We start from the raw sequence: 18692 nt of genomic DNA on the forward strand, positions 1-18692 counted from the left end.
AAATACTGTACATATCTCTGCCAGGCTCTTTCCTTTGAATCATTTAAGACTACAATTATGAATTATTTACTAATTGAAAGTGCCTCTGTTATCACTGTATTTTCCTGCAGTCCATGTTGAAAATAAATTCTAATTGTTTTACACGTAAAAATGTACGAAATGTGTTGTGTATGAGACAGTGTCTTGGAGCCAGTGCACAGTAGGTCAGTTTATTAAGCCACGTCCTCCCGCTAACAGTTAGCATAGTTTTCTGCAGTTCCCAGCATGACTCTCCAAATGTCAGTGTAATTTGGTTTAGTTGCTGACATGCAGTGGGTCTGTGCTGATTGAATGTGATTGGTCCGAATGCTACTTAAGCATTGGTTGTACTGGAGCAAATACTCAAATATATAAAAGGCAGCATCTGGCAAAATAACTGCTTCACTTCACATTAGTGTTCCTTCACTATCTATTGTATAAAAAGGAGTCACTGTGTGCAGTAACATGATATAAGCTCTCAACAGTTGTAAAGCTAGAGTGCGTAGAATTTTTTTTTTTTTCATTAAAATATGATAATTGAGCCAGATGAGTACGAATACTTTTTAATAAGATGTTTCTGAGTAGCTGTGGGTTGTGTTGACAATCCTTTTATGGTAATTCATAGTCACTGTTGTATCAGGGGTATTGGACTGGAATTAATGGGATATTGGTACGGTGACTACACTATAATTGGCAGGAGCTGCATCCGGTCAGGAGAGGTATGTACTGTATGATGTGCGCTGTTTATGATACTATAGAAAGAGTACAGTTAAACTGAATCAGGTATGTGCTGCATGCAGGGCTTTGAACCGGTTCAAGGAACGAAAACGAAAACCGGGAACTTTTTCTATTTCACATGGAACAGAAACGAAACCAGAAACTTTATTATTTTTTATGTTCCGGAACAGAAACGCTTATTAAAAATAATGGTAACCGGTTAATACCGGTTTTTATTTCGTTCCTCAAAGTTTCCGTAGCCTACAAATAAAAAAGTCATTCTTCTCCTGCGCAAGTTTCTATGACCCGCTGGGGTTCACTTCCTGTGTGACGTTCGCTGACTGAATGGAGAGAGCGGGAGGGTGGACTACTATCACGTCTCCACATCTTAAATAAGAGGTAAATATTGCAGTCTATCGTCATTCAAAAACGTCAATTTCAAACACGATATCAATATATTTGTCCATGTTAATGAGAGGCTCGCGAACATTAAATGACGTTAACCTCTGTTAGCCTATCAATGCATAGGGCCTGACTAGCCTTTGGTAACACGCTAAACGAATTATCTTTCATTTTTGGCACTTTTTCTGTTTGTGTAGATGGGAAGACATACTGAGAATCCAAATCGCCAACATTTGAAATAATAATTGTTTTGAATTATTTCTTGTCTTATTTAATGAAGGTTGTAATAGAATTAGCCTACATTTGGCTTAAGCTGGATGAGACAGAGACATAATTTTATAGCCATTTGTTAAACAGCTGACAGGGAACATAATTAACCGTTCCAGGAACGAAATTTTTTTGTTCTAACCGGTTCGGGAACGTCTATTTAATGGTGGAACCCAAAACCGGAAATGTTAAAATTCCGTTTCTGTTCGGAACGAACCAATAGGAAAAAAATTCTGGTTCAAAGCCCTGGCTGCATGGGCACTGCTGTTTAATCAAGCAATCACTAGCTAAAAGACAAGTTCATGGTAAGAGGTACTCAGTAACTGTGAAAGTCATGTTGATCTGCACAATAAAGCTATTTTATCCTCATAGTATCATCTGTAATACTGATGAAAAAAGCAATGATATCAATGTATCGCTAATCCATTGATATCATTGCTTATTGTGCATTGTACAGTTTGGAACACACCCTTGCATTATATCTAAATGTGCACGTGCAGCCATGCGATTAATGCACACAGTGGAGGTAGAGGCCACACAACCCACGGTACAACATGCTATTATGCCATTATCTTGCAACAGCATTTTTCTACCAGAGAGGGTGAAATTCTAAAATCTTGTAGCTTTAAAATAAAATACATTTAGAAAGGAACTGTTTTCTGCATTTGAGTCTCTCTGATCGGAGAGGAGAGCTGGCTTAGAATAGATGCAAGGCTGTAATCTTTGTGTGTAATTAGCACTCAAGTTGCAAGCAAAATTGCACCCTTTTAAACGGGAGACTGTTCGGATTTATCAGCACAGCTTAATCACTGTCATCAGAAGGGTTACTCAATGTAATTTTCAACTAATATTAGCTTAACCCAAGCAGACTGTGTCAATATGACTGATAGAGTGAATCATGAGCCGTATTGTCCTCGCACAGCACTACACAGTTGCTGACCTAGAATCTGAACAGCCGAGTTCAGTCAGTCATTAGGAAGCTAAAAGAGCAGACCTAATGTCCAAAGGGCTTTGTTAGAACTGAAAGCCTTGACCTTTTTTTAGAGAGGGAAACCATCGTCTAGCTGAATGTTCATTACCACCAGCCTGTACATCCTATCCCATTCCGATGAATAAATTAGAAGGTATGAATGAACCATGCTCAGGTCAAGGTTTTTGCACAATATTGAAGCACATTATACAACCCCAATTCCAAAAAAAGTTGGGACACTGTGTAAAACACAAATAAAAACAATGTGAAGATTTGCAAATCATGGAAACCCTATATTTCATTGAAAATAGTACAAAAACAATATAACAAATGCCAAATCTGAGATTGTATTGTTTTTTGAAAAATATATGCGCATTTTGAATTTGATGTCAGCAACACGTTTCAGAAAAGTTGGGACAGGGGCAACAAAAGACTGAAAAAGCTGTGTAATGCTAAAAAAAAAACCTAATTTGGTTAATTGGCAACAGGTCAGTTACATGATTGGGTATAAAAAGAGCATCCCAGAGAGGCTGCTGACTTTTTCAGAAGAAAAGATGAGGAGGGGTTCATCGCTCTGTGAAAGACTGTTGGCAAACAGTGCAACAATTTTAAGAATGTAAAATTGCAAATAATTTGGGGATCACAACATCAATGGTACAGAATATCATTAAAAGATTCAGAGAATCTGGAGACACCTTTGTATGCAAGAGACAAGACTGAAAACTGACACTGGATGCCTGTGATCTTCAGGCCCTCAGGAGACACTGCATTAAAAGCAGACATGTGTCTGTAGTGGAAATCACTGTATGGGCTCAGGAACACTTCAGAGAACCATCATCTGTGAAAACAGTTCATTACTGCATCCACAAATGCAAGTTAAAACCAGATATAAACAATATCCAGAGACACCGCCACCTTTCGTGAAAACACCATCAGCGTTTTCACAATGGACTGAGGTGAAGTGGAAAATTGTCCCGAGGTCTGACAAATGAAAAGTAGAAATTCTTTTTAGAAATCATGGACACCACGTCCTCCAGGCTAAAGAGGAGAGCGACCATCCGGCTTGTTATCAGTGCACAGTTTAAAAGCCACCATCTGTGATGGTATGAGGGTGCATTAGTGCACATGACATTGGGTAGCTTGTACATCTGGGAAGGCATCATTAATGCTGACTGATATATGCACGTTTCAGAGCAATATGCTGCCATCCAGACAATTTTTTTCAGGGAAGGCCTTCCTTCTTTCAGCAAGACAATGCCAAACCGCTTTCTGCACATATTAAAACTGCATGGCTCCATAGAAGAAGAGTCTGGGTGCTAAACTGGCCTGCTTGCAGTCCAGACTTGTCTCGTCTCATCTCATTATCTCTAGCCGCTTTATCCTGTTCTACAGGGTCGCAGGCAAGCTGGAGCCTATCCCAGCTGACTACGGGCGAAAGGCGGGGTACACCCTGGACAAGTCGCCAGGTCATCACAGGGCTGACACAGACACAGACAACCATTCACACTCACATTCACACCTACGGTCAATTTAGAGTCACCAGTTAACCTAACCTGCATGTCTTTGGACTGTGGGGGAAACCGGAGCACCCGGAGGAAACCCACGTGGACACGGGGAGAACATGCAAACTCCACACAGAAAGGCCCTCGCCGGCCACGGGGCTCGAACCCAGACCTTCTTGCTGTGAGGCGACAGCGCTAACCACTACACCACCGTGCCGCCCCAGTCCAGACCTGTCTCCCATTTAAAACATTTGGCCCATTATGAAGCGCAAAATATGACAAAGGAGACCTCGAACTGTTGGGCAGCTGAAATTGTATATCAAGCAAGAATGGGACAACATTTCTCTTTCAAAACTACAGCAATGGGTCTCTTCAGTTCCCAAACATTTACAGAGTGTTGTTAAAAGTAGAGGTGATGCAATACAGTGGTAAATATGCCCCTGTTGCAACTTCTTTGAAATGTGGTGCTGACATCAAATTCAAAATGAGCATATATTTTTCAAAAAACAATACAATTTCTCAGTTTTAACATTTATGTTGTCTTTGTACTATTTTCGATGAAATATAGGGTTTCCATGATTTGCAAATTATTGCATTCTATTTTTTTTTTTTACAGTTTACACAGCATCCCAACTTTTTTGGAATTGGGGTTGTTTTATATTACAGAAGATTTTGCACTGAAACCACTAAATCATATCATAAACTATTGACTGCATTAAATGTCGCTTTTAATAACACTGACCATTGTTAATATCTTGATGAATCATCATCCATGAAAAAGCAAAAATGGATAAACAGCAAAAAGCTTATCACTTTGCTCCCTGATTTATTAATGGGTTTCTGGAAGGCTCTGCTTAGATATCAAGCACAATTTATCACCAAAGTGGTGCAGAGGTAATGTCCTAACAGGGAAAAGTGCAAAATATTAAACACTGCCAAGATGCGGTTGAGGTAATGTTGCTTCCATTATAATATTTTAGTGAAATCTTATACCTTTAGTAGTGCAATACTATTTGGCACAAATGGCTATAGCTGTTGTTACCTATACCCAGGGTGCGATTTGTCAAAAAAACCAGAAGGGGGGATGCGTGGGTTTTTTTTTTATATCATGAAACGTCACAAAATTAAGGTAACAATAGGCTAATAGCTCAATAACATCCGATGATATCAAATGAATAACACTAAATGAAAACGAACACTAAACCAGAGATGGTAAATTCATCTTCCTATCTCTCTGACTAAATACACGAACACTAACACACAACAAAGTTCGCATTGCTTGTCGCGTTGCTGTGATGTTTCTCTCCCTCCGGATTAAATGGACAGTGACTCGAAAATCACTAAAATACATGAATACTAAATGAACAGTTTGCTCTGATGGCGCAGTTCATGTGGCCTTTTCTGCTTTCCCGTCGATGCGCTATCCGCCGCGTTTCGCCCTTCTTTAATCCACATTTCTGCGAATTTCTCAGCAGGGAAGGAACGCACGTCTGGCCCATTGACAGCGAGGAAAAGAAGGCTGTCAGTGTGGATCCATTCATTCTGTTGCGCTCATCAGTAAGGATGTGATTCATGGCGCTAAATCCACGTTCACACAATGATTATCTACAATGTATCTATTTGCTGGGGATGTTCGTAGGGTTGCCAACTTTTCTCATAAATGAGGGACACTTTGTTCCGGGTGCGGACAAGTACCGGTACAGGCCCTGTACACGCGCCCCCAAAATAGTTACAGTACCGAATCGCCTTTAGGTGAGTGTTTCAAATGTAGGCCACTACAAATTCATTTCTAAAATAGAGCTTTTAAAAATTAATAGACCAATTAATGGATATTTTTAAGTAACTTAATGCAAAATAACAAACAATTCTAATATTATTGTCTCATTTTTCTCTTTTAAACTTTGGCCAAATAATTCATCAGGCCATATTTATGAAGGCAATGTCATAAACTGAAAAAATGATTTGCTGTAGCTGTAAAACCCTGATATTTGCTTAATTGTCCATTTGAAAACCCTAAGAACCTTCTGCAATGCTTCATAGCAGAAGAACAAGAGAGAAAGACATCACAAAGGCAGGAGTGAGGCAGAAAAGCTCCCCTACTATAGACTGAGGTCTATCCTGTTTCGGAAGGTTTTTTTTTAAGCTATCTGCTATCCTTATCGAACAGTTAGGCTGTATCCACTGGCTGCACCATCTGCTCTAGTTTAATTTGATGCCTATTTTGTCAGTATAGCTTAAAAATTCAGGATATGGCAACAGTGAATGGTTTTAAATCGCAGATGACCGCGACTCGCTGTAATAGCGCTTCTCACGGCAATTACGCGATTTACACCACATTGGAGTGAGGGGCAGGATCTGTCCCTGACGGGACAAATTAAAATTACCCAAAAAACGGGATGTCCCGCCCAATACGGGACGGTTGGCAACCCTAGACGTTCGTGAACATCAAAGCTGCCACTTCGGGTCATTTTGAAAGTGAGTGCAATGTAGACCATAGAAAACTGTGTCACAACATGCCTGTCATGTCAACTTTTTTTTTTTTTTTGGTTTGTTTGTTTTATTGATGGAGTTGTCCCCGAGGATTTTTTTTTTTCAGCAGAGATAAAAACCAGAGGGGGGGATGATCCCCACCATCCCCCCCCCCAGCAAATCGCACCCAGCCTATACCTGTGTCAACATGCTACATGCATCACTTAATATACGCTCACCATCCACTTTAACAGGAACACCTGTCCACTTGCTCGTTTTTGCAGTTATCTAATCAGCCAATCATGTTGTAGCAGCACAATACATAAAATCATGCTGATAAAAGTCAGGCACTTCAGTTAATGTTCACATCATACTTCAGAATGGGGGGGAAAAAGTATGATCTCTGTGACTAACCGTGGCATGGTTGTTGGTGCCAGATTGGCTGGTTTGAGTATTTCAGAAACTGCTGATCTCCTGGGAATTTCATGCACAACAGTCTCTAGAGTTTACGCAGAATGGTGCGAGAAACAAAAAACATCCTGTGTGCGGAGGGTCGGCAAGCTGAAACACCTTGTTGATGAGAGAGATGAGAGGAGAATGACCAGACTGGTCTGAGCTGACAGGAAGTCTATATTAACTCAGTCACTCTTTACAACCGTGGTGAGCAAAAAAGCATCTCCGAAACCTCAAAGCTTGAGGTAGATGGGGTACAGCAGCAGAAGACCACATCAGGTTCCACTCATGTCAGCCAAGAACAGGAATCTGAGGCTATCATGGGAACACTGTGTGTTACAATGTCAATGAAGTTGGCTTCAGTGATGAAATAATAACATGTATTCAGTAGCCTTTAAGCAGGCTGATGATACAACGCAGTCTGACTGCATCCTGAGAAGAGCATCATTCATGAATTATTCACTTGCTGATTTGTAAAAGAATTGATGATTTAAAGCTCATCATCTTTCATCCCCATAGAGTCACAAATGAATCATGCGTAGAATCTGGTTCACTGATTTACATTACATAATTATTCGCGGCAGGTGAAGTGAATATCGGCGAATAATAACCGAGACAAAGTCGAGGTTATTATTCACTGTTGTTCACTGAGCCCGAGGCGAATAATTGTTTTAGTATAAATAGTCTGATTTTTATTTAAAAAAAAATTAAATCATTTATTTCAATCTTCATAAGTGGCATGCAAATGTAATGCGCGTAGGCTTGTGTCACTTATCTACACTGTACACACACAATCTTGCCTATAAATACCCGGGGGAAATGATGGGAAAATTGTCATTATTGAAGATGCCACGCCTAAGCCAAAATCAACGTGAACAGGCCATCGGGATGTTGCGTGCCGGAAGTACACAGACAGAGGTCGCCCGGCACTTTGGTGTTCATCATTCGACCATTTCCCGTTTGAGTCCGCGTTACAGACAGACAGGGAGCACCAGGGATCGTCCACGCCCTGGTCAGCCTCGAGTCACGACGCCAGTTCAGGATCAGCACATCAGGCTAGCTCACCTCCGTGACAGATTCCTGACACCCTCAGTCACTGCTGCTGAGACCCCTGGACGACACAGACCCAGAATCTCCAGCATGACGGTCCGAACATGGACCAACTGTCACTTTGAATTTTTTTATTGTGAATTAATTCTTGAGTTTGACAATAAATGTCCTTTATCGATGTTTCAAGATGTGTGTGCATTACATACAATATCATAAATTTCAAATATATGCATGGATCTAAAGTGACATCGTGTTGAATTCCATTGTGCGTTTTTAAAGTTACTTAGTATAGATAAAATAAATAGCTTTAGACCAAAACTATTAGATAAAATAGTTTTAGACCAAACTTCATAGCATCTTTAGTGCTTTTATAAACAGAATTTTCTTTCATAATTTAATTCTTCCTCACTCACGGTGATGAAGCGCATGGCTGCCATTTTGCCGAGTCGCTGGAGGAGATTATCGAGAAATAATCTGAATCTCTTGACCAATTAGCTTGCACAATTTACTACAATCACCTCTGTATTTATACTGAAGGCATTTAGCAGACACTCTTATCTAGAAGGACGTACTGTACAACAGCAGCAGGCAGCCCAGGGAGCAGTTGGGGGTTAGGTGCCTTGCTCAAGGGCACTTCAGCCATTCCTGCTGGTCCAGGGAATCAAACCGGCGACCTTTTGGTCCCAAAGCTGCTTCTCTAACCTTTAGGCCATGGCTTCCCCCATGTGATGTAATGGTTTCCATGTAATACTCACACATAGTTACATTTTCTACTGTTTCTTCATGCACTGTGATGGAGAAGAAAAAGCAATCAAAGACATGAAAGGCAGCCTCTGTGCTCTCTTGAATGTGAACTTACTTGACTCTGCTATGAAGCTATGACATCTGATCTGGCGCTGTAAGGCTTCCGCAGGGTGTTGAGTTACTCTAGTAGGGTTCTGTAACAGTCAGCCTATTAGTGTTGTCAAAACTGTGGAGAGGCTCTCCATTGTAGACGTAACAGATAACCATCTCGATGGTTCCTCTTACATGCTAGATAAAAATAAAGGTATGCTTGGTTTTGTTATAATTCTTACAATACAATGTTAAATAACAAATCTGTTTAACTCTGAAAGTGTGGAATAATGATTTTTGTATTTTTTAAGCCTTTTTATTTAAAAAAAATGTTTTTGATTCATGTAGTTTCCCAAATGGTAATTGAAGAAGTGAACGTGCTGCAGACTCAGCTTGAAATCGAGAAGTCCTGTCGAGAAAATGCTGAAGCACTGGCCACCAAGGTAAAGCAACCACCCTTTACTCCATCTTCAGCCTAAATACATGTTTATTACAGACTCTGTCCACACTTGCATGTTCTTAAAGGAATACGTCACCCCCAAGTGAAATTGAGTCAGTCCCTGCAGTCCCTAGAGTTGGATGAGTGAGCCAAAGCGTTTTGTAGCCGACCCAGCCATTGTCCTGATCTGGAAACGTCCCGGTTAGCTTTAGCTTAGCGTAGTCGCTGTAATCCGGCGTGTCCAGCTAGCATTGTCATTGCAAAAGTGACTCAAATAACTCAAGATTTTTTATAATTATTTCTCATGACCTGTACATTCACATCGAGTACACATATCAATGCAAATTAACACGAAGGGATTTACTAGACCAATTTATATCTGGAACTATTTTCGGCCACAGCACAGGCAAAGCACCGCTGCAGGCGCAAAGACACCACGCAGCGCCTGAAAAACCTGGTTTTCCTGGTAACACTGGTGTATTGATGGAAGTTGTGGTGCTGCGTGGTGTCTTTGCGCCTGCAGCGGTGCTTTGCCTGTGCTGTGGCCGAAAATAGTTCCAGATATAAATTGGTCTAGTAAATCCCTTCGTGTTAATTTGCATTGATATGTGTACTCGATGTGAATGTACAGGTCATGAGAAATAATTATAAAAAATCTTGAGTTATTTGATTCACTTTTGCAACGACAATGCTAGCTGGACACGCCGGATTACAGCGACTACGCTAAGCTAAAGCTAACCGGGACGTTTCCAGATCAGGACAATGGCTGGGTCGGCTACAAAACGCTTTGGCTCACTCATCCAACTCTAGGGACTGCAGGGACTGACTCAATTTCACTTGGGGGTGACGTATTCCTTTAACAGTCCACCAAAAATAACAATTATTTTGTACAGGTTGTGCTAGTAAATTGAATTTCCAGGCAGCATGTAAATTTGGTTTCTCTGATAGTTGCGTAATAATATTTTGACAGCTGAACTGTGAGAACAAGAAGCTAAAGTATCTGAGCCTATCATCTCGACCCTGTCTTGATGAGCTCCTGCCCAGCATATCAGACTGCATCTCTCTGGAGGAGGAGAGTGATCCACAGGAGCATAGCCCTGACCCCTATACCCAGTACCAACAGCAAGTCAAAGGTACACATCACAAGCGTGGCTTTAATGCAACAAAATGTTATCAGTCACGCTAAGGCAGGGGTTTTCAAAGTGTGGGAGAGTCAGCCCCCCTCAGACCACAAATAAACAGCCCCCCCTACAATTTTTGTTGTTGCTATACTTAATGTTCCATTCATATTTAAAAAAAAATGGTTGTTGTACACATTATATTTTCTTTCACACATTTTAAACATCTGCTTTTTGAAAACATCTTTTTTTACACATTTTAAACATCTGTGCTTTTTAAAACCTCTTACACATTTAAAGCATATGAGCTTTATTAAAACATCTTTTTTTACACATTTTAAACATCTGTGCTTTTTGAAACCTCTTTTTTTACACATTTTAAACATCTGTGCTTTTTTAAAACATCTTTTTTTACACATTTTAAACATCTGTGCTTTTTAAAACCTCTTTTACACATTTAAAGCATATGAGCTTTATTAAAACATCTTTTTTTACACATTTTAAACATCTGTGCTTTTTGAAAACATCTTTTTTTTACACATTTAAAACATATGAGCTTTATTAAAACATTTTACACATTTTAAACATCTGTGCTTTTTGAAACCTCTTTTTTTACACATTTAAAACATATGAGCTTTATTAAAACATCTTTTTTACACATTTTAAACATCTGTGCTTTTTGAAACCTTTTTTTACACATTTTAAACATCTGTGCTTTTTAAAACCTCTTTTACACATTTAAAACATATGAGCTTTATTAAAACATTTTTTTACACATTTTAAACATCTGTGCTTTTTGAAACCTCTTTTTTTACACATTTAAAACATATGAGCTTTATTAAAACATCTTTTTTACACATTTTAAACATCTGTGCTTTTTGAAACCTTTTTTTACACATTTTAAACATCTGTGCTTTTTAAAACCTCTTTTTTTACACATTTAAAACATATGAGCTTTATTAAAACATTTTTTTTACACATTTTAAACATCTGTGCTTTTTGAAACCTCTTTTTTTTACACATTTAAAACATATGAGCTTTATTAAAACATCTTTTTTACACATTTTAAACATCTGTGCTTTTTGAAAACATCTTTTTTTTACACATTTTAAACATCTGTGCTTTTTAAAACCTCTTTTACACATTTAAAGCATATGAGCTTTATTAAAACATCTTTTTTTTTACACATTTTAAACATCTGTGCTTTTTAAAACCTCTTACACATTTAAAGCATATGAGCTTTATTAAAACATCTTTTTTTACACATTTCAAAAAGCACAGATGTTTAAAAACATCTTTTTTTACACATTTTAAACATCTGTGCTTTATTAAAACATCTTTTTTACACATTTTAAACATCTGTGCTTTTTGAAAACATCTTTTTTTACACATTTTAAACATCTGTGCTTTTTAAAACCTCTTACACATTTAAAGCATATGAGCTTTATTAAAACATCTTTTTTTACACATTTTAAACATCTGTGCTTTTTAAAACCTCTTACACATTTAAAGGATATGAGCTTTATTAAAACATCTTTTTTACACATTTTAAACATCTGTGCTTTTTGAAACCTCTTTTTTTACACATTTAAAACATATGAGCTTTATTAAAACATCTTTTTTACACATTTTAAACATCTGTGCTTTTTGAAACCTCTTTTTTTACACATTTAAAACATATGAGCTTTATTAAAACATTTTTTTACACATTTTAAACATCTGTGCTTTTTAAAACCTCTTACACATTTAAAGCATATGAGCTTTATTAAAACATCTTTTTTTACACATTTCAAAAAGCACAGATGTTTAAAAACATCTTTTTTTTTACACATTTTAAACATCTGTGCTTTTTTAAAACATCTTTTTTTTTACACATTTTAAACATCTGTGCTTTTTAAAACCTCTTTTACACATTTAAAGCATATGAGCTTTATTAAAACATCTTTTTTTACACATTTCAAAAAGCACAGATGTTTAAAAACATCTTTTTTTTACACATTTTAAACATCTGTGCTTTTTGAAAACATCTTTTTTTACACATTTTAAACATCTGTGCTTTTTAAAACCTCTTACACATTTAAAGCATATGAGCTTTATTAAAACATCTTTTTTTACACATTTCAAAAAGCACAGATGTTTAAAAACATCTTTTTTTTACACATTTTAAACATCTGTGCTTTTTGAAAACATCTTTTTTTACACATTTTAAACATCTGTGCTTTTTAAAACCTCTTACACATTTAAAGCATATGAGCTTTATTAAAACATCTTTTTTTTACACATTTTAAACATCTGTGCTTTTTGAAAACATCTTTTTTTTACACATTTTAAACATCTGTGCTTTATTAAAACATCTTTTTTTACACATTTTAAACATCTGTGCTTTTTTAAAACATCTTTTTTTTACACATTTTAAACATCTGTGCTTTATTAAAACATCTTTTTTTACACATTTTAAACATCTGTGCTTTTTTAAAACATCTTTTTTTTACACATTTTAAACATCTGTGCTTTTTAAAACCTCTTTCACATTTAAAGCATGAGCTTTATTAAAACATCTTTTTTTACACATTTTAAACATCTGTGCTTTTTGAAAACATCTTTTTTTACACATTTTAAACATCTGTGCTTTTTAAAACCTCTTACACATTTAAAGCATATGAGCTTTATTAAAACATCTTTTTTTACACATTTTAAACATCTGTGCTTTTTGAAAACATCTTTTTTTTACACATTTTAAACATCTGTGCTTTTTAAAACCTCTTTTACACATTTAAAGCATATGAGCTTTATTAAAACATCTTTTTTTTACACATTTTAAACATCTGTGCTTTTTGAAACCTTTTTTTACACATTTAAAACATATGAGCTTTATTAAAACATCTTTTTTACACATTTTAAACATCTGTGCTTTTTGAAACCTCTTTTTTTACACATTTAAAACATATGAGCTTTATTAAAACATTTTTTTTACACATTTTAAACATCTGTGCTTTTTGAAACTTTTTTTTACACATTTAAAACATGAGCTTTATTAAAACACCTTTTTTTTTTACACATTTTAAACATTTGTGCTTTTTGAAACCTTTTTTTTTTTTTACACACATTTTAAACATCTGTGCTTTTTTTAAAAACATCTTGTTTTATACATTTTAAACATCTCATAGCATCGTTAGCTAGCACCTCTTGGCAGACAACACACTGTGGCAGTGGAGCATCTTCAGATCCAGTCCATGAAAATCCAAACTTTAAATAATTGTGGTCATACTTCCTTCTTTTTTTTGCTTAGCCCAGACTCTCTCTCCTCACTCACTGTAGCTTTAGGTACTAAAAATCGATCCATTTTGTCTCTGGCAAAGGCTAGCTGAAGTTAGCTAAACGTCCGCAATAACTTATTCTGGTTTATTTTTCCTGACGTTGCGGCGCCCCCTAGGGGAGGCGCGCCCCACACTTTGAAAAGCCCTGCGCTAAGGTAATACCAGCAAGATGTATAAAATCATACAAATCATTTCAGTAGGTTGTTGAGAATGTGCCTAGTTCAGGAAAATTTCAAGAATTTAGGAGATAGAGACAATCACTGCTTTATATACAAGCACTTTTTTTTTTAGATCTTCAGGAAACTGTGAACACTTTACTGGAGGAAAAAAAGCAGTTAACCTGTCAGTTACAGGAGCAGCAAAGGAAAATTGTGGAGCTGACAGCACTTGTAAGTACCTTCTGGTTTTGTCACAGGAGAATGAGTTCACTCGTGCTTAACAGAGCTGTGTGGGGGGATTTAGGGATGCACTACATACAGGAACCTTTTGAATAATAAATGAATGAGTAATGAATCCTCATAGTAACCTTTACTCTCTGTCCTCAAGCATTATGGGAGACATAGAAAAAATATTTCAATGAATTTCTTCACTTTTATATTTTCAAACTCTATTTTTTAATTTTAAATTTTACCTGACTGTGTGACCTTGCATAATACGTGTTTTAAACACTTGTTTACTGTTTACTAGACTGAAAAAGAGCAAGCAGAGATGAAGGAGCTTCACAAGACCATTGAGCAGCAAAGCAAGACCATCAAGAGATTCAACAGAGGTGAGCGTTATTCTGGTGTCTGTTGGTCATGAAATGTAGTAGCTGCTGATTACCAATGATGTTCTAATTAAGTTGGATGAAGGACTATCAGTTATGTGGAATTTTCTTTAATTCTTTCTTATTCTTTGACACCAAGTATTCAACTGTCTATGTATGACATCACCACATTTGAGTTGTTTTGCATCCAGCATCCTTTCTTCCCTGCCTACTCAGTTCTGGTTGCCATTAAACAGGGACTAACAGGACAAATCCAGCACAGGAAATCCCTTTGTTTTGGCTAGGGAAATGTAATTTAACCTGATATCTACGGTACGGAACTCCATCCTCCTTGTGTTTGTATTCACTTTGGCTGTGATAGTTTAGCTAGAGTACAGCAGTATAGTGCTCAAAGCAAAACGTGCTGGGTTACCATTCACATACTTTCTCTCTTCTCAGTGTCCATGATGGCTGCTAATGAATATGAAGGACTGAAGGAACAGCTGGATCTGGAGCAGAGCCTGAGGCAGAAGGCAGAGACCTATGCACATGAGGTATGATAGAATATGTGATAGTTCTGGCTGATAATACGTACATCACTAGTATTACTACTGTTTAATATAAACTGCTACTTTACTTTACTAAATACCAGGGCTTTGAACCGGTTCAAGGAACGAAAACAAAAACCGGGAACTTTTTCTATTTCACATGGAACAGAAACGAAACCAGAAACTTTATTATTTTTTGTGTTCCGGAACAGAAACGCTTATTAACCCTTTGGTGACTGACCCCTTGAAAATGGTTCCTCCAGGAACCATGACATTTCAGTTGTCAAGACAACGGAAAAACTAAAATACAAATACAAATACAAGAGCATTTTGTTTTGTGCACAAGAGCATTGTGACGTATCTTTCTGTTTTTGTATTTTAGTTTTTCCGTTGTCTTGACAACTGAAACGTCATCGTTCCTGGAGGAACCATTTTCAAAGGGTCAGTCACCAAAGGGTTAAAAATAATGGTAACCGGTTAATACCAGTTTTTATTTCGTTCCTCAAAGTTTCCGTAGCCTACAAATAAGTCATTCTCCTCCTGCGCAAGTTTCTATGACCCGCTGGGGTTCACTTCCTGTGTGACGTTCGCTGACTGAATGGAGAGAGCGGGAGGGTGGACTACTATCACGTCTCCACATCTTAAATAAGAGGCAAATATTGCAGTCTATCGTTATTCAAAAACGTCAATTTCAAACACGATATCAATATATTTGTCCACGTTAATGAGAGGCTCGCGAACATTAAATGACGTTAACCTCTGTTAGCCTATCAATGCATAGGGCCTGACTAGCCTTTGGTAACACACTAAATGAATTATCTTTCATTTTTGGCACTTTTTCTGTTTGTGTAGATGGGAAGACATACTGAGAATCCAAATCGCCAACATTTGAAATAATAATTGTTTTGAATTATTTCTTGTCTTATTTAATGAAGGTTGTAATAGAATTAGCCTACATTTGGCTTAAGCTGGATGAGACAGAGGCATAATTTTATAGCCATTTGTTAAACAGCTGACAGGGAACATAATTAACCGTTCCGGGAACGAAATTTTTTTGTTCTAACCGGTTCGGGAACGTCTATTTAATGGTGGAACCCAAAACCGGAAACGTTAAAATTCCGTTTCTGTTCGGAACGAACCAATAGGAAAAAAATTCTGGTTCAAAGCCCTGCTAAATACCCATGATAATACACATGGGTTCCTGTTGTGTTATTATTCTATAAACACATTTTTATCCCCCGCTGGCCAAAAGGCCTGAAGGGGGATTATGTCGTGGCGACTTCTGTCCGTCCGTCCTGGGAAAGGTGCTCACCTTCTGAAATCAACTCTTCTCAATTTTTGGAGGAATTTCACGAAACTTGGCAGGATTCTTTGTTATATATCGGTAATACGCATATTGTAATTTCGTGAAATCGGGTCACATTTTACCAGAGTTACAGCCCTTGATTAACAAAATTATACTTTGACAATTTCATGAAAGTGTGTTTTCCTTCTGTTTGTGACGAATTTCAGTCATCCAGGTACATAGTAATCTGTGGTTGGTTGAAGAGAGCAACTGGACGTGCTTGAAGATTGCTCTCTTCAACCAACCACAGATTACTATGTACCTGGATGACTGGGATTCGTCACAGATAAGTTTCTACGCACTTTGGGATGAGATCCCTTCGACTGGTGCGGGAGTATGAGAGGACTTCCAGAAAACTGGCAGACATCTTAGCCAGAGAGGATCGTTCATTTTTGTCAACCTGGAACGACCATCATTGAACAGAGGTGGGTGTCTATGACATCTATCAGCCACCTACAATGCGGCCATCAACATTCTGATTCGGATTCTGTGATGATCCATGAGAGGATAAATACTGGATACTCCCTATTAGTCAGACAGAACTGAGGATGCCTTTAGGATGAGAGGCGAAACGTTTTCAAGAATCTTCAAGCAAGTCCAGTTGCTCTCTTCAACCAACCATAGGTTTTCCTTCTGTTGGAAATCAACTCCTCTGACAATCTTTGGATGAATTTATCCAAGCTTGGCAAAAGGCCTTGTTATATGACGGTAATACGCATATTGTGATTTAATTTCGTTTGTGAAAATTTGATCAGAATTATGACCCTTGATTAAATAACTTTGACAATTTCATGAAGGTGTCCGTTCTTCTGAAATCAACTCCTCTCACAATTTGTGGAAGACTTGGCAAACGGCTTTGTTATACGACAGTTACACGCATATTGAAATTTCGTTTAATTTGGGCAGATTTTACCAGAGTTATGCCCTTGATTACTAACAAACTTGTACTTTGGCAGTTTCATCAAGGTGTGCTTGCTTTCTGAAATCAACTTCCCTCACAAGTTTTATCCCCCACTGGCCGAAAGGTCCAAAGGAGATTGTCGTGGCGATGTCCGTCCGTCCATCCCAGGAAGGGTACTCACCTTCTGAAATCAACTGCTCTCAGTTTTTTGGAGGAATTTCACAAAACTTGACAGAATTGTTATATGTTGGTAATATGCATATTACAATTTTGTTCAATTCAGTTGCGTTTTACCAGAGTTATGGCATAATTACCAGCAGGGGATATTGTGCTCTCGGAGCGCTCTTGTTATTTTGGACATCATTCGGAAGGTTCAGAGAGGAAACTTGATGGTTTTGTTTCTCCTCCTTTAGATGTTGGTGAAGCAAAAAGAAAGTAACAGGCAGAGCATGATTCTTCTGCAGCAGGCAGACCCCAGTGTTCAGCTGCTCAAAGCACTGGAGGATGTAGCAAATGTAACCAAAACACTGGAGCAAGAACGACTGCAGCACCAAGAAAAGGTAGACAGCCCCTTGTCTTCACTGGCAGAAAATGCTTATACTGCAAAATAACATATCGCAAGTTAATATACTGTATGATTGTGACATCTTGGTTGTTGTGAGGAGAATGAGGACTCGGAGGGCAGGCATGAGAGAATGCCAACTTACGTTTATTATTGGGATTTCTGCCTGTGCTGTTCAGCATGGCAGTCTTCTGAACTGTGAAAAAAAAAAAAAAAAGCTTCAAATTTCACACATGCACACAAGCTCAGCGGGACACTATTGGGGGAATTTGCATTGCTCTGCACCACCAGCTCTCTCTACTTGGCATGCAGCACCTCAATACAAGACACTGTGTATAAATAGAGCATTGTTAACCACACACAGGTGTATGCTCATTCATGAAATTACCCACTCCTTCTCCCAGACTCGGTCCTCCATTCACAAGCTGCAGTAGGCCACACCCCTGCTACAACAAAGATATGTATCCTAATTAGGGCTGTAACGATACACCCAACTCACGATTCGATTCGTATCGCGATTTTTGACCCACGATTCAATACACCCACGATTTTTTTTAAAATGTTTTTTTTAAGTAGTAAATTTGATTTATTAACATTTACTTACTTACATTAACTATTTAATAACAAATAATTCAGACCACTGCAGAGAATGAGTAATATGTATGCAAAAATGAACAAATGTATATCCAAAGATTGTTTTATTTCTCAAAATAATACTGTTGAGCCGGAAGCTCTGGTTTTTTCGGTTCTGAAAAAGTCATTTTTCCAAATCGTGTAAATCCGTTAAGATTTTTTTTTTTTGGGGGGGGGTATAGGGGTGGCTGTCTCACTCTCATAGGGCCAATGATTTTCTGTGATCGCGGAAAACAGATGGAAATTACGGAATTTTTATAGTGAAACATTGCTCGCGTGTCAAAATGTAACTGCCGCAGAAGGCTTCCGCTCAAGCAGACATGCCTTCAGTGTTGCCAGATACTGCTAACGTTTTCCACCCCAAAATATGTTCAAAACCAGCCAAAAGGCGCCTAAAGCCGC

General features: G+C 37.8%; 1 protein-coding gene across 1 annotated transcript in view; it reads left to right on the plus strand.

Annotated features, from left to right (window-relative positions):
* The window catches only part of shtn3 (shootin 3), a 62245-nt gene that overhangs the window by 12979 nt on the left and 30574 nt on the right, over positions 1-18692 (plus strand). The window contains exons 4-9 of the mRNA XM_060926996.1: positions 9031-9125; positions 10092-10254; positions 13848-13945; positions 14244-14325; positions 14761-14855; positions 17509-17655. Of these exons, the coding sequence (XP_060782979.1) occupies positions 9031-9125; positions 10092-10254; positions 13848-13945; positions 14244-14325; positions 14761-14855; positions 17509-17655 (680 nt within the window). The remainder of the gene's footprint in view (positions 1-9030; positions 9126-10091; positions 10255-13847; positions 13946-14243; positions 14326-14760; positions 14856-17508; positions 17656-18692) is intronic.

This window comes from Neoarius graeffei, chromosome 8, assembly GCF_027579695.1.
Source record: "Neoarius graeffei isolate fNeoGra1 chromosome 8, fNeoGra1.pri, whole genome shotgun sequence".
Classification (NCBI taxonomy): Eukaryota; Metazoa; Chordata; class Actinopteri; order Siluriformes; family Ariidae; genus Neoarius; species Neoarius graeffei.